The sequence below is a fragment of the Myotis davidii genome, unplaced genomic scaffold (assembly GCF_000327345.1).
Source record: "Myotis davidii unplaced genomic scaffold, ASM32734v1 scaffold39, whole genome shotgun sequence".
In the NCBI taxonomy this organism is placed as follows: domain Eukaryota; kingdom Metazoa; phylum Chordata; class Mammalia; order Chiroptera; family Vespertilionidae; genus Myotis; species Myotis davidii.
Window position 1 is genome coordinate 441,484 of NW_006290531.1, and position 17,377 is coordinate 458,860.

Below are 17,377 nucleotides of genomic sequence, written 5' to 3' on the forward strand. Positions count from 1 at the left end.
ATTGATCTGGTGGTTGTTATTTGCAGCAAAAGTAGATGTGTTGGAAGGTAGTCAGGTTTCCTATTGGGCAATTGCTATAGTTCACATAAGAGATATTAAGAGTTTGGATTAAGATGATAGAAGAAAGCATCATAAGAAAGATGATAATGGGAAGAACTGGCAAAATTTAGTGACTAAAGGATATTAGAGGGGAAATAAATTTTTATTTCAAATAAAAAGTATTGATATTGAAAATAAGTGTGATTTATTAGAGACTGATTCTGAATTTGAATCATGGTTCTACCAGTTATTAGCGAAACCTTAATTTCCTATCTGTTAAATAATTATAGTAGCTCCTATCTCATAGGCTTGTTTGGGGGATTAACTGAAATAATGCCAAATTTGTTTGCCAAATTCTAGAGGATTCCCTCTGCCTCTCTTTTCCTCTTGACCTCAATATTTTCATCCAAAAAACAAGTGAGTTTCATGAACTGATGCAATAAGCAACGTGTTAGGTACAACTTAGGCACAGGAGCATGAGATGAATAAAACGTAGTGCTCGCTCTGTTGACCTAACCATTTTATAGGAAGGTCAGCCATATAAACATAGTAGAGTACAGTGTGTTACCTGTAATAGGGGGGCAGACCAGAACCCAGGGGAGGTGGTGCCCAATTGCCTGGTATGTGTTTAGGATACAGGGTGGGGATGAGTATAAGGAAAGAAGTCTTTTAGTGGTTGATACTTGCCAGTTCAGACTTCAAAACTTTATTTGCAGTATGCAAGGGAGAAAATAATAAAGCAGTCAAGGATAACATGTGAAATACAGGAACGCGAAAGATGATCTATTTGAGCAGTTGCAAATAGTTTGGCATAGCAGGAGCACGGAGTGTACACAGTGTGGTGGTTGAAAGGCAGATGGGGACCAGATCATTAAGGATCTTTCTGTATGATAAAAGAGTCTGGACCCTATTTTCAGGTGATTGGCTATTACTTTTATCAAATACTTTCAGGTAGGGTAATTACATGATCATATACATTTCATGGCCTTAGAGGGTGCTGAATAATTAGGGAAACTAGTTAAAAATAAGCAGTTATACAAGTCTAGTCTGAGAAATGAAGGCATGAATTAGAGTAATAAGAAATAGAAGATAAATTTCTAGAGAGATGGGAATTTAGTACTGACTGAGGGTAGTAACTAAATACTGAGCACCTGCCATGTTTGTATTCTGCTAAGTGGCTTGGAATTTATGGAATCTTTATCTAGATCTTTGTGACAGTTAAATATGGAGGATAAATAGAAGATATTAAGGATAATATCTAGGTTTTTAGAATAGATTTTGTGGTTTGGAGGAGAAATAACAAATTGGATTATAATGTATCTGAGGGACCTATAGGAGATTTAGTTTATGTCTAGCAGGCTGTTGAATACATAAGAGAAATGAGAGGGATCTGGTCCCAACACAGATTTGGGAACCACCAATGTACACATAGTAACTGAGGCTGAGAGTCCTTTATAGCTATGAAATTTTAAATTATGTCTTCATAGCTCATATTTTCTTCACCGATCTTCATTTGGTGAGATTTTATTTTCCATTTTCTAACAATTATTATGAGTTAAGTCATGATTCAAGGTCCCAGGATGGGGATCACCATGTACCCAGGGCTTCCTTCGCCACCCTGGGAGAAGGATGAAGGACAGAGAGATGTGTGGGGCCAATTCAGATCTTCTCAGGAATCATGACTTCTGCCTGGTGGTTGTGTCCTAGGCTGACACCCAGGATATGGGACAGGGGTCCTTGTACATTCACCAGTAACTTTCATATACGGAGACATATCCCCCCAGGTGGCCAGCAGCTCCCTTTCCAATTCTGGCTGAGGAAGTGACTGTCAAAGGGCAGGCTGGTAGATCTTGATTTTGGCTTTGATGTCTTCTGCAATGTTGCTGACTTGTAAAGATGCCCCTAAAGCTGGTTGGAGCTTAATGTGACCCTCAAAAAAGACCAATGAGATTTTTAAGAAGGAAACTATTAAGGAGAAAATAGAGTAACATGCTCCCATCCTTTTTTTCCTTTGAAGTATTGTATTTTTTTGTATCTCTAGATGTAGGGTATATAAACCACAGGGATAACCAAAACAGTCTACCACAATAGGGAAGGAATACATTAAAACTTTTATTATGTACCTATACGTATATACATACTTAATAATTTATAAATAATTATAAAATAAATATATATAATGTCCTAACTTAATTGTGCATTCAAAAATTTGAAGGTATGTGATCAGTTTGGAAACCACTACTATATACAAGTAATTAAATTTCTACAAGTGAGGCCTTAAAATTGAAGGTTTCTATATGTTTCTTGTTTCTTGGATATAAAACTCAATGAGTACTTAGTCTAAAATTTTACATTGTAAACCTAAAAAGATTTCCATTTTATATAGATTTTGAAGTGTTTTGTGTTTTTTTCTGAATATTATATAATTTAAGCTTTGCATTTTCAAGTATTTTCTTTCAGCTAATGCTTTCTGTAGTAAATTAAACTCTGACTAGCAAAACTTAGAAACTAAGTAAATTTTGGTAATGAGGGATACTGAAAGTGAGTTTGTTTCTGGTATTTTGTGTAAATAGTAATAAGATTTTCCCCTCTAGCCACCTCGTACATCTCATCCTGTAGTGAAGTTTTCCTGTACAGACTGTGAACCAATGGTTATTGACAAATTGCCTTTTGACAAATACGAGTTGGAACCTTCACCACTGACTCAATTTATCCTGGAAAGAAAATCTCCTCAAACATGTTGGCAGGTGAGCTGAACAATTATTTAAGTTAAATGTTTCCTAAAAAGTTAAATAAAATCAATAGTTTTTATAACATTCTGTAAAGGTTTTAACCTTCATAAAAATATGAAGTTTTGCCCTGGCCAATGTGGCTCATTTGGTTGGAAAAGTCATCACCAAAAGGTTGTGAGTTTGATTTCTAGTCAGGGCACATACACAGGTTTCGGGTTCAATCCCAATCCAGGCACATCAGGGAGGCAGTGAATTGATGTGTCTTTCTCTCTCTCTCTCTCTCTCTCTCCCTCCCTCCCTTTCTCTCTCTCTTTCTCCCTCTCCCTTTACCTCTCCTTTCCTCTCAAACTCAGTAAAAACATATCTTCAGATGAGGATTAAAAATAATAAGTTTTGCCCTAACCAGTTTGGCTCAGTGGATAGAACGTCGGTCTGCAGACTGAAGGGTCCCAGGTTCAATTCCGGTAAAGGGCATGTACCTTGATTGCAGGCACATCCCCAGTAGGGGGTGTGCAGAAGGCAGCTGATCGATGTTTTTCTCTCATTGATGTTTCTAACTCTCTATCCCTCTCCCTTCCTCACTGTAAAAAAACTCAATAAAATATAGTAAAAATAATAATAATGTTTTAACCACTCCTTTTTAACAGGTATATGTGAGCAATAGTGCAAAATACAGTGAACTTGGTCATCCCTTTGGTTACTTGAAAGCCAGTACAGCACTGAATTGTGTCAACTTATTTGTGATGCCTTACAATTACCCAGTCCTCCTTCCCCTTTTAGGTAAGTCATTCTTGTCACATTCTCTGTGGCTTAGCATACATACAAATTTCCCTAAAAATAAACTTTGGGAACGTTTTTTGTGAGTCTTTTATCTGCTAAAAATTAATGAAAATGTCTTTAAAATTTTAAACCTGTCAAAGGTCGTTTTATTACATGTTTGTGGTAAATTGAAAGGCAGTGTCAAATCACCTTTGAGTCAACAATTTATAAAGGTAGTATATTTTAAATTTTTTAATTAAATATTCTAGCCCTGGCCAGGTGGCTCAGTTGGTTGGAGACCAAAAGGTTGTGGGTTTGATTCCTGGTCAAGACACATACCCAGGTTTTAGTGTTCGATGCCCAGCTGGGACTCTTATATAAGAGGCAACTGATCAATGTGTCTCTCTCTAAAATCAATAAACATGTCCTCAGGTGAGGATTAAAAAAAATTAAATATTCTAATTCTTTAAGTTAGATTAAATTTAAGTTAGATTTCTTACATAGAATTAGTAACGTAGGCTTTGTATTTGGTAAATAAGACATTTTGTGAAGCATAGTCATAAAATCTGAGTGTATTTTCTTGTAAGAATTTATCTTAATTTTCACTTGGCAGATATTTTTATTTTTGTAGTCAAAATATTAGTAGGTATATTTTATAGAAAACACTTTGCATACTTGTTTCTTTTCTCAAATCTGTTTCATGTCTAGGTCTATATAGGGTACAGTTTTTCTTTGTGTGTTTCCTGATTCCACCTTGATGTAATTCTATACGATTATTGGCTTTTTTTTTAAATGGTATTACTAATTGAAAATTCCAGAACCAAAAATTTTACTACTTTTATTTTATTAAAAGCTTATATCTCATGTTACTCTTCCTCTTAAAAATAAGAAAACAGACTAATCTTACCTGATTTTCATCTGTGAGAACAATGAGTAATAATAGTTTGTTTACATTATACATTTATAGATGACTTGTTTAAAGTACATAAAGCAAAACCAACATTGAAATGGAGACAGTCATTCGAAAGTTATTTGAAGACAATGCCTCCCTACTATCTTGGGGTAAGAATATTATTGTTTAAAATAGAAGTTGTTATAAAGTTTTATATTATGCTTATACTTTATTGCATTACAAACTTCTGTTTAATGCTGTTATAGATTAAATGTCATGAAAATTGTGTGTACAAATAACCAATATAGATATTGTGGGAAAGAAATGTTTCATGACTTGCAAAATGATAATGATGATGATCATGAATATATGCAATGCTTAACCTGTGCCTGGTACTGTCCTAAGTACTTTACATGTATTAATCTTACTTAATTTATATGGTAATCCTCTGAGGTAGGAATGATCATTGTTCCTGTTTCACAGATGAGGAAACTAAAGCACTAAAATATTAAGTTGTCTAAAGCTACATTGCAAATATATGGGGCCCTGGAATTCAGTCCCAGGCAGTCTGGCTTTAGAATTTAGGTTTTCAATCTCAATTGTTGTACTGTATTTTTTAATTGTCATTTCAGAATTATTTCTTTCTAAGGGTATAAAATTATTTTTGTTTCATTAGTTCCTGAATCTTCAGAAATATGTTTTTAGGTTAAGATACATGTATATTCTCATAGAACCATATATTTTTAGAACCATAAATTTTCTACTTAAAACATAGTTTATCATAGAGATAAGACCAATAATGTGTATATTATTAAGTGTACTTTATTTTATGAAAAGTAACTTTTTTAGACATTACTTCTGCTTTTAATTCAGGAATATTATAGCATTTGACTATAACTGATCTTTGTAAATGATTCCTCATAAGAACATTAATTTCTTGAACTTTAAAAATCATATTTTATAGTTTTTAGTGATAAGTTTATGAGTGTCTAGCACATAATGCCTGCCATGTAAGAAAGTGAAAGGAAGAAACACTTTGAATATCAAATGTTACATATGTTGACTCATTTACATTTCATAGCAACCTGAGGATTTAGCCAAAGCTACATGGATATTAAATATCAGAGCTGGGATTTGATTCTAGTTTTACACAAAGGCTTATACACTTTCTAATACGTCAATGAATTATCACCCTTTTTCTTCTGTCTGTATTCCATTCAAATATGCTAGACACTCCTGCTAGTGATATTTTTCATTGTACAAAGTGGTTTCAATTGGTCTCTCATTACAATTAAATATTATTTCACTATATCACATCCATAATAAATATTAGACATTTTTTTCCTCCTCATTTTTCCTTCAGAGCTTCTTTCTGTTTTGGTTTTTCTCAGCCCAGGTAATGATAATGGTCATAATCATTAACACCTACATTGAATGCTTACTGTGTGCCAGTTGCTTTTATAAGTGCTTTACTTGTATTGATTCATTTAAAACCATGACAACCATGTGAAGTAGATACTATTATTGTCATTTATAAATGAGAAACTAAGACATAGAGAGGTTATATAACCTGGTATAGTGTTACAAAGCTAGTGAGTGGTTGAGTCATACCCACACAGTTACCCAAAGTAGAAATCTTCTATTTCCTTTTACTCCTTTTCAGCTACTACCCAAGTTCTACCAAATCTACCTCTGCAGTGTCTCCTGCTATTTCTTTTAAATTTACTATCTCCAGGGATACTAAGAAATTCAAGACTTCACCTTTTCTCACCCTGGGTGTTATTATTATAGTCTTTAATCCCTTTTTACTAGTATTTCAAACTGCCTTTCGTACAACACAAACATTTTACTGAAATACAAATATGTTGTTACTTTCTTACTGAAGAAAAGGAGAAATTTGGGGGGCAGAAATGTTCAAAACTGACATAATACATCTAGCCATAAATTTCTGACAAGTGATGGTTGTTGTTTTTTTGCCTATAGCCTCTGAGGAAAGCTGTTAGAATGATGGGAGCACCTAACCTCATAGCAGACAGTATGGAATATGGACTAAGTTACAGTGTCATTTCATACCTCAAAAAATTGAGTCAACAGGTAATGTTAAGAAATAGAGCCATTTCATATTTTGAATGGTTTTTAAGATGGTTAGCAGACCAGATATTAGTTCTTGATAATCCTAAAAGAATTTCATTATATTACTATATTACATTTTAAAATCACGTATATCATCTATAATAATAAAAGCATAACATGCAAATTGACCAAATGGCCAAACAACGGAACAACCCTCTGGGATACCTTCCAGACAGAGCCGGGGCTGCAAGGGCCTAGTCTTGCACGAATTTCGTGCATCAGGCCTCTAATATATCCATAATTCTGTCTCAAGTACATGGTATGCTATGATTTGAAATGTTAATTTCAAATAATAATTTCTAGTTTATGAAATGGCTTCCTGGACTTACTCTGTGTGAATATTCTTTGTTTTCTTTGAGAAATTTATGTTAGAAAGTTATTTTTCTAGGATAAAATATCCATCTCGTTTGTGCTTTAAAACCTATAGTGTGTGTTTTTTTTCTTTCAAAATGGTAGTTTAGTTTGAAATGTTTGTAAGAGTCATTGAATTTTATTATTTTGGGCATAAATCACATTAACAGATACTATGGTAGTTCAGCAATAGAGTTTAAGTCATTGCCAAGTTATTACTGTCATATAAAATACAACATTTTCCCAGTACTTCTGCCATCTCTACTTTCACTGCTACTAGTAATTGAAATGCAGGTTGTAAAGAGTCAAAATAATGGTATTTGCTTTCCAGTGAAAAATTACCTCATCATTTGCTGTATGTATGAACATTAGTTATGTACTAATATCTTTAAGTAAATATTGGTGCAATGATTTTTTTCTAATTTTATATCAGCTCTGAATTAGAAATACATATTTTAAATCATTTAGGGCGTCTTTACATTTCATGGTTTAAGTATAGTAGGTATTAATAAATATAATTAGCCTGGTCAATGTGGCTCCATAGATTAAGCATGGTCCCATGCACCTAGAGTTCACCAGTTCAATTCCCAGTCGGGACACGTGCTGGTTGCGGGCTCAATCCTTTGTAGGGAACGTGCAGGAGGCAGCTGATGGATGTTTCTCTCTCATTGATGTTTCTCTCTCTCTTCCTCTCCTTTCCTCTCTCTAAAAAAATCAATAAAAACATTTTTTTAAAAAATTAGATAGGTAAATACAATTAAAGTTGTTTGTTCACCCTGCTCCAAAAGGTTATAATAATGATTTAAAATCATAAGACATTGTTTAAACTATCTTTAATTTACCAAGTACTTGACATAAAGTATGTCACTTGAGATTTCAATTTCTTACATACTTTTAAAATATATAAATGTTTAGTTTATAGAAGATTAAAACTATAGTATTTAATTTACCAATTTAGATTATATCAAGATAATTCTTGTTTGTTTTTTACTGTAGGCCAAAATAGAATCTGATCGAGTCATTGGATCTGTAGGCAAAAAAGTAGTACAGGAAACTGGAATTAAAGTCCGAAGCCGATCACATGGTTTATCAATGGCCTATAGGAAAGATTTTCAACAACTCCTCCAGGGAATTTCAGAGGATGTTCCTCATAGACTGCTGGACCTGAACATGAAAGAATACACTGGGTTCCAAGTTGCTTTGCTCAATAAGGTAATAGTTACATGAATTCAGTACTGCTCTAGTTATATTCTGTTATATTGAATATAGATCAAATTTTCTGTTAACTGAAACTGTCCAAATTTTCAGAAGTACTTTTTATGCCTCTGCAGAATAATGATCATTATACTTTGATTGAATAATTGAATTTTAGAATTAAAACAGACAGCCCTGGCTGGTCTCAATTGGTTGGGCATCTTCCTGTGCACTGAAAGATTGCCAGTTTGATTCCTGGTCAGGGTACATGCATGGGATGTGGTCTCAATCCCTCCCTACATCTCCACCCTTAGTGGAGAGCATGTAGGAGGCAGCAAATTGATGTTGCACTCTCACATTGATGTTTCTCTCTCTCTCTCTCTCTCTCTCTCTCTCTCTCTCTCTCCCTCCCTCCCTCCCTCCCCCTTACTCTTTCTAAAAATCAATAACTGTTCTTAAAACAAAAAAGAAACAACAAAAAACTGTCCATGGTGAGTGAATGAATATATTGATAAAAAGTAAACCAACCCATTTATTTTATAAGTTAGTAAACAAAGGCTTAGAGATTGCTTAAAGTTATATAGCTAATGGTAGAGTCACTGTAATTTGGTACTTATGACCTTGGGTGCACAGTGTGATCCTAAAATGCTTTATGAATACTTGCTATTAAAAAGACCTAATTCCGGCAGCTTTTATATAAAAAACAACAACAAGCTGATTCTAAAATTCATATGGAAGTGTAAAGGTACTAGAATAGCTAAACAGTTTTGGAAACGAATAAAGTTGGACAACTTGCACTATCTAATTTTAAAAATTACTGTGAAAAAATAACTAAATAAAAATTACTGTGAAGCTATAGTGATCAACACTTTGTGTTGTTGGCATACGGATAAACATATAGATCAATGGAATAGAATATAGTCTAGAAGTAGGCCCTCACACAAATAGTCAATTAATTTTTAACAAGGTGCCAAAATAATTCAGTAAGTGAGAATACAATCCTTTCAACAGTAGCACTAGAAAAATTGGATGTCCATATTCAAATTACTTAACTTGACCCTTACCTAACATTATTTAAAGTGATCATGGTCTTAAGTGTAAGAACTAAAACTGTAAACTAAAAGAAAACTAGAGAAAATCATCATGAACTTGGGTCATGGATCATGGAGGAGTTCTAAAATACAAAACAAAAAGAACTTGATAAATTGAACTTCATTGAAATTATTAATTCAAATGAAACTTTGAAAAATTAAAAGGAACTTATAACCTGGGAACAAAACACATATTAAATAAAGAACTTAATATCAAAATCCTTAAAGAACTCATAGAACCTAATAAAGAGATAAACATCCCCATAAAAAAAGGGCAAATATTTGAACAGATACTTCACCAGATAAGATATACAAACTTGAACAAGCACATGAAAAGACAGTCAACCTTATTGATCATTAGGGAAATGGAAATAAAAACCATAATGAGGTCCCATTTTATACCCACTAGAATAGCTAAAATTTAAAAGACTGAAAAATGTCAAGTATTGGTGAGGATGTAGAGCAATTGGAACTCTCATATATTATATTACTGTATGTAATATATATGTTACATATATGTTGTTTGCATAGCAGTTGTAAGTATCTACTCAAGATAAATGGGTAAATATTATTATTGATAATACTTGATCAACTAGTGAATAGATTAAAGATATGGCATATCCATATAATGAAATACTACTTTACTGTGATAAAAAAGGAATAGACTACTGACACATGAACAACATGGATGAATCTCAAAAAGATCATGCTCAGTGAAAGAAGCCAGATAGAAAACTTTAGATATTGCAAAATTCCATTTATGAAATGGAATGTACAGAGACAGAAAGCAGGTAAGTTGTTGCCTGGGGCTAATAATAGGAATTGATTACAAATGGGCACAAGGAACTTTCTGAAATGATGGAAGTATTCTAAAACTGGATTGCAGTGATTGTTTCACAACTATAAATTTACTAATACTCATTGAACTGTATACTTAAATAGGCAGTTGTATAGCACATACATTATATATCAAAGCATAAGATAAAACCTCGGAAGTCTTTAAAATTTGGGTGTTTACTAGTACTTCTTTTAGTCAGAAAATATAACAAAATCTTGAGTTAGATGTAAATTTGGGATTATTTGGTTGAGCTCACTACCAAGTTTTTATCTTTTGGTTCCCAAAACAGTACTTTAAGATTGCATCACAACTCTATTCTATTTTTTAAGGTAATTAGTTAACTTGTATATATTATTTTCAAACCTATGTGCAAGGTAGAGATTTTAGTCTCTTAATTCTGTGTTTATAAATAACTTTTGTCTTTGAATATTTTCAATAGGATTTAAAGCCACAGACATTTAGAAATGCATATGACATACCTAGACGGAATCTTTTGGATCACTTAACAAGAATGAGATTTAATCTTATGAAGAGCACCCGAAGATTTCTTAAAGGACAGGATGAAGGTTAGATTATGATTTTAATATTGGTATTTTTCTCTTTATATAAAAACACAATAGGGTAATACTGTAACTCTTAAAGAATTCTTGCACAATTCTCATTGTAAATTCAAACAAATTAAGTAAAAAGTCATCCCTGATTCTTTACATTTCTTTCTGCCTTCACTATAGAATTTGCCCCAAATTCTATTCCCCAGATGTAACCACCTTTGTTAATAGCTTAGTTTCCTTTCTTGATTTTCCGTCCATTCACACATGCAGACACATAGACAAACTGAGTTATTTTATTATGATATACCAATATCTGATGGTTTAACTCTGGGTGGCCAGTAATTGTACAATTCTAGTATTTCCTTCAACCATATGCAAGGCACTTACTACAAACCAAGTCAGATGAAAATTTAACCTTTTGCTATTTCTGATGTAAGCATTCATATATATATATATAAAATATGAAAAAAGGGTTATGTATGTGATTTTTCTATAAATTCTATAATTAAATTGTGTATATTTGGAATAGAGTAGAAGAGACATTCCTTTTCATGGTAAGGTTATACATTGCTAATTCTATGCACTGAAATTAGCTGCAATATTTTTGTTTTGTTTAGAACAGCGGTTCTCAACCTGTGGGTCGCGACCCCTTTCGGGGTCAAACGACCTTTTCATGGGGGTCGTCTAAGACCATCGAAAAACACGTATATAATTACATATTGTTTTTGTGATTAATCACTATGCTTTAATTATGTTCAATTTGTAACAATGAAATTGGGGGTCACCACAACATGAGGAACTGTATTGAAGGATCGAGGCATTAGGAAGGTTGAGAACCACTGGTTTAGAAGATAAAATCAATGATTTTAAATTTTATTTTAAAAATCTCAGAGTTTTATGTCATAATATTTATAATGGCAACACATTAATTTAGAGTATGTGGTAAGAGAAGACTGCCTAAAATAACAAACACCAGGCAGCATCTATAATAATAAAAGCGTAATATGCTAATTAGACCAGATAACCTTCCGGACGAAGCTGGGGCTGCAAGGAAAACCTGGGTCCCGGGTGCCTGCCAGCTGCCCAGGTAGAAGCCAGTGCCGGCAGCGGGGGCTGGGGGGGGAGGAAGAGGAAGGCCTACTCTTGTACGAATTTCATGCATCAGGCCTTTAGTTCATATATAAGAAGATACGTGATAACTAGAACAGGTGTTAGTAAGGTTAACTTTTGTTGTCGCTTTATTTTGTTCGAAAAGATCAAGTACACAGTGTTCCTATAGCACAAATGGGGAATTACCAGGAATATCTCAAGCAAGTACCTTCTCCACTAAGAGAACTTGATCCTGATCAGCCTCGAAGGTTACATACATTTGGCAACCCTTTTAAGTTGGATAAAAAGGTAAATTTGAAATATTCCATTATATAATTTGTTTGTGCTAGGTACTGTGAATTTAAAGTAAGCTAAAGCTATTTTCCTGGTAGAGTACGTAATAAATGTCAACATAGTTAAATAGAGTTGTTTTTATGGAAATTAGAATTAGTTGTACCATTTAAAAACTGAATATAAATCCAAGGAAATTATGTATTTTATTATAGGGTATGATGATAGATGAAGCAGATGAATTTGTGGCTGGACCTCAAAATAAACATAAACGACCTGGAGAACCAAATATGCAAGGGATCCCTAAAAGACGTCGCTGTATGTCTCCACTGCTGAGAGGCAGACAGCAGAATCCAGTTGTGAACAATCATATTGGAGGAAAAGGACCACCTATACCTATGACTCAAGCACAGCCAGATCTTATTAAACCCCTTCCTCTTCATAAAAGTAAGAGTTTAAAACAACATCAACAACAAAAACATTATTTGCTGCTTTTTGGTTCTTCAAAGAAGAGGTTTTTAAATAGATTAAAGAAAACAAACTGATAAAGTCTAAGAGCTTCTAGAGAATTTATGTTTATTCTAAATTGGCAATGTAATTATTTTTGTGTGTCTTTTTTAATTAATGTTTTGTTGAGCATTTTATATTTTCATTATGCTTTATTAGTGTTTTTAATCTAAAACAGCAGTCGCCAACTGGTGGTCTGTGAGCTCTGAAAGGTTGGTGATCACTGATCTAAAATATTTGCAAATTTTAAGTATTTTAAAATAATAGTTTTTAAAGGGATATTATCAATATCCATAGAAAGATGGTTTTCAATTTCAGTTTAATGCAGGCTATTATTAAATACCTGTGCTGTTTAGGTATAGCAGTGATCAAGATAGTGATTTCTGCTTTCACTTACAATGCATGAGGAAAGAAAGTCATTGGACATTTCATTAGAAGTGTGGTGAAAGAGACGTCAAGTATGTTGTGGACATATTTGGCATGAGAATTTAACTTGGTGTATAGGCTTAAGGCACTTTACTAGGGAGTTGTTTAAACCAGCACTTGAAGGGTGAATGGAATTAGTTAACTAAAGCTGTGCATTTGCCTATGCTAAAGGAGTAGTCTAAGAAGAGTATACGGTAAAAGAGAAGGACATTGAAGGAACTGAAATTTTTAGTACAGCAAGAGTGTTGGGAATGAGATAAGGTGAAAACTGAAGGATAGGCAGAAGTCAGATCATGGAGAGCCTTCAGAAGCCATTGTAAAGGTTCTAGACTTTATTCTAAGACATTGAGAATCCACTGAAAGGTTTAAAGAGGTAGTAGTGACCAGATATGATTAGCATTTTATAAAGACCATGAAATGTGTGGAATTTTATCAGGGAAGAATAACAAGGGATGTAGGGGACCCTTAATGAATTGATGGATTTATTAATTATAGGCAGTGATTATTCATGGCTTATAGCATTTTAACTGGAAAGAAAAGAAATACTTATATACCTCCTGATGGAATTACACAGCACTACCTCTGAAGTAGTCCTAATCCCTCCACACACACACAAATTTTTTTTTTTAACACCGACCTGGTCACACCTCTAGATCTAACTACCAATTTATAGGAAATATAAGGGACAGAGCATGTTAAATGACAAAAGAGGGATAAGATTAGTAAAATCATAATGGGAAACTATAGGACAAAGAATCTGGTGTGTGTGTTTCCAGAAAAATGCATAGAAAAAGATGTACAGAAGGACTTCATAGATTCAAATGTAGTTAAGAGACATATAAACCAGTTGTAATGTTGGGCCTGATTTGGACCCTGAGTCAAACAAAGTCAAACTTTTCAACAAACAAAAAATATATAAGGTAATTAAAATTATGGACACTGACTGCATATTTGATACTAGAGGCCCGGTGCACGAAATTTGTGCACAGTGGGGGGGGGGTCCTCAGCCAGACCTGCACCCTCTCCAATCTGGGAGCCCTCAGGGGATGTCCTACTGACGGCTTAAGCCCATTCCCCATGGTTCTCTGCTGTCTGCGGGGCCCACTTGGGCTGCTCACCGGTCACCATGGGCGACGGCCAAATGGGCCCTGCTCTGCATGGTCTGCGGGGCCCTCTTGGCCACCCTCAGGTCACCGCAGGTGACAGCCAAGCGGACCCTGCCGTCAGCGGCTGCCCCCGGGAATAGAGGACTCCAGCGGGGCTGAGAGGACTGGGTGCTGCCATCTTGTTGCTATGGGCGCCATCATCTTTGTGTCAGAGTGATGATTAATTTGCATATTACTTTTATTAGATAGGATTGTTAAAACATTATTTTGAATGCACAGGAAGCAGTTAGGAAACCCAGGAAAGAGCTAATGGTGACCTGGCTGTGAGCTTGTAGGAAAAATATGTATTTGAGAAATAATTGGACATATCAGCAAAGAACTTGGTAATGACTGATAGCACATTGAAGCCAGAGCAAGAGAAGTGTCTTGAGAGACACTGGGTAAATGATGATGTCAGGAGTGGAGTGGAAGAATGATTTTAGTTTAGAAGTGTATATTAGTTAGCCAAGTGGACACCTTAAGTTAGAAGATGATTATTTGAGTTTGGAACTCTAAATTGTGCTAGAGAGGTAGATATGGGAGGCAGCTTAACTGCCATTGGAGTTAATAAAATGTCTCCTAGGGGAAACATGAGAAGGGGGAGTGGGGGAAAGAGCCTAAAACAGGACCTTGAAAGTGCTAAAGTTAAGAGGAAATACAAAGTTCAGAAAAGGGTATTGAGAAAGAAGAATCAAAGAAATAGGAAAAATAGGGAAGTATGTAGTGTCGTGGAAGCTAAAGGAAAGGAAAATTGAGTGGTTGGTGGTCTCAGATACTTCTTTTTTAAAAATTTTCTTTATTGATTAAGGTATTAGATATGTGTCCATATCCCCTGCTTATCCCCCCACCCCCCTGCTCATGCCCTTAACCCCCTGGTATCTGTGTCCATTAGTTATGCTTATATGCATGCATACAAGTCATTTGGTTGATCTCTCCCCCTCCCCCCATCTTCCCCTTCTCTCTGCATTTTGATGGTGTGATATATGCTTCTCTGTCTCTGTATCTGTTTTTGTTCATCAGTTTATGTTATTCATTATATTCCACAAATGAGTGAAATCATGTGATATTTATCTTCCTCTGACTGACTTATTTTGCTAGCATAATGCTCTCCAGGTCTATCCATGCTGTTGCAAATGGTAGGAGTTCCTTCCTTTTTACAGCAGAGTAGTATTCCATTGTGTAGATGCACCAGTTTTCTAATCCATTCATCTGCTGATGAGCACTTAGGCTGTTTCCAAATCTTCACTATGGTGAATTGTGCTGCTATGAACATAGGGGTGCATATATCCTTTCTGATTGCTGTTTGTGGTTTCTTGGGATATATTCCTAGAAGTGGGATCACTGCGTCAAATGGGAGTTCCATTTTTAGGTTTTTGAGAAAACTCCATACTATTTTCCGCAGTGACTGCACCAGTCTGCATTCCCACCAGCAGTGCATGAGGGTTCCTTTTTCTCTGCATCCTCGCCAGCACTTGTCATTTGTTGATTTGTTGATGATAGCCATTCTGACAGGTGTGAGATGGTACCTCATTGTTGTTTTGATTTGCATCTCTCAGACGATTAGTGACTTTGAGACACTAATGTTTTCATATGTCTCTCAGCCTTCTGTATGGGTATGTCCTCTTTCGAAGTGTCTATTTAGGGCCTTTTCCCATTTTTTGATTGCAGGTGGTCTAGTTTCATCTTTTTGCAAGTATCTGTCCAATTTTCCCAGCACCATTTATTGAAGAGACTGTCTTGACTCCATTGTATGCTCTTGCCTCCTTTGTCAAATATTAATTGAGCATAGTGCTTTGGGTCCATATCTGGATTCTCTGTTTTATTCCATTGGTCTATATGTCTGTTCTTGTGCCAGTACCAGGCAGTTTTGAGAACATTGGCTTTGTAATACAGCTTGATATCTGGTATTGTGATCCCTCCAACTTTGTCCTTTCTCAAGATTGCTGTGGCTATTCAAAGTCTTTTTTAATTCTAGATAAATTTTTGGAGAGTTCATTATAGGTCTGTGAAATATGCCGTTGGTATTTTAATGAGGATTGCATTGAATCTACAGATTGTTTTGGTACTATGGACATTTTAATGGTGTTGATTTTACTAACCCATAAACATGGTATGTTCGTCCATCTGTTTATGTCTATCTCTTTTTTCAATGTCCTGTAGTTTTCCTTTGTTAAGTTTATTCCTAGGTATCTTCATTTTTTGGTGCAAAGGTAAATGGGATTTTTTTTTCATTTCCCTTTCTGTGAGTTCATTATTGGTGTATCAAAATGCCATATATTTCTTGGCATTAGTTTTGTATCCTGCTACATTGCTGAATTCTTTTATTAGGTCTAATGGAGTCTTTGGGGTTTTCTATGTATAGTATATCATCTGCGAATAAGGACAGTTTTACTTCTTCTTTTCCAATTTGGATACCTTTTATTTCTTCTTCTTGTCTGATCGCAGTGGCTAGCTCTTCCAGTACTGTATTGAATAGGAGTGGTGAAAGTGGGCTACCCTGTCTTGTTCTTGTTCTTAGGGGAAACGGTTTTAGTTTTTGCCCATTGAGTATGATATTGGCTGTAGGTTTGTCATATAAGGCTTTTATTATATTGAGGTATGATCCCTCTATTCCCACTTTGCTGAGGGTTTTTATCAAGAAAGGGTGTTGGATTTATGCTTTTTCTGCATCAATTGATATGACTATGTGATTTTTATCTCTCAATTTGTTTATATGATATATATAATGTTTATTGATTTGCAGATATTGTACTATCCTTGCATTCCCGGGATAAACCCTACTTGTTCATTGTGTATGATCTTTCTGATGTAATGCTGTATTGGATTTGCTGGAATTTTGTTGAGTATTTTGGCATCTATGTTCATGAGGGATATTGGCCTGTAATTCTCTTTCTTTGTGTTGTGTTTATCTGGTTTTGATATTAGGGTAATGCTGGCTTCATAAAATAAGCTTGGAAGTGTTCCTTTCTCTTGAATTTTTTTGAATAGTCTGAGGAAGATAGGTTTTAGTTCTTTGAATTTTAGTAAAACTCCTCTGTGAAGCTACCTGGCCCCGGGCTTTTATTGCTGGAAGCTTTTTGATGACTGCTTCAATTTTCTCCATAGTTATCGTCCGATTGAGATTATAGATTCTTCTTGATTGAGTGTTGGGAGGTTGTATTTTTCTAGGAATATGTCCATTTCCTCTAGGTTGTCTAGTTTGTTGGATAGAGTTCATAGCTTTTTTTTTAAATATATTTTATTGATTTTTTACAGAGAGGAAGGGAGAGAGATAGAGAGCCAGAAACATCGATGAGAGAGAAACATCGATCAGCTGCCTCCTGCACATCCCCTACTGGG

At 34.8% G+C, this 17,377-nt stretch overlaps 1 protein-coding gene across 6 annotated transcripts in view; it reads left to right on the forward strand.

The window, feature by feature from the left end:
* The window catches only part of INTS6 (integrator complex subunit 6), a 111,012-nt gene that overhangs the window by 82,508 nt on the left and 11,127 nt on the right, over positions 1–17,377 (forward strand). For 4 of the 6 annotated variants that reach the window (XM_006763570.2, XM_015563781.1, XM_006763571.2 and 1 more), the window contains 8 exons: positions 2,634–2,786; positions 3,419–3,551; positions 4,498–4,592; positions 6,406–6,516; positions 7,903–8,118; positions 10,469–10,595; positions 11,836–11,978; positions 12,176–12,407. In XM_006763570.2, the coding sequence (XP_006763633.1) occupies positions 2,634–2,786; positions 3,419–3,551; positions 4,498–4,592; positions 6,406–6,516; positions 7,903–8,118; positions 10,469–10,595; positions 11,836–11,978; positions 12,176–12,407 (1,210 nt within the window). The remainder of the gene's footprint in view (positions 1–2,633; positions 2,787–3,418; positions 3,552–4,497; positions 4,593–6,405; positions 6,517–7,902; positions 8,119–10,468; positions 10,596–11,835; positions 11,979–12,175; positions 12,408–17,377) is intronic. The other 2 variants (XM_015563778.1, XM_015563780.1) reach the window with 2 other exon arrangements.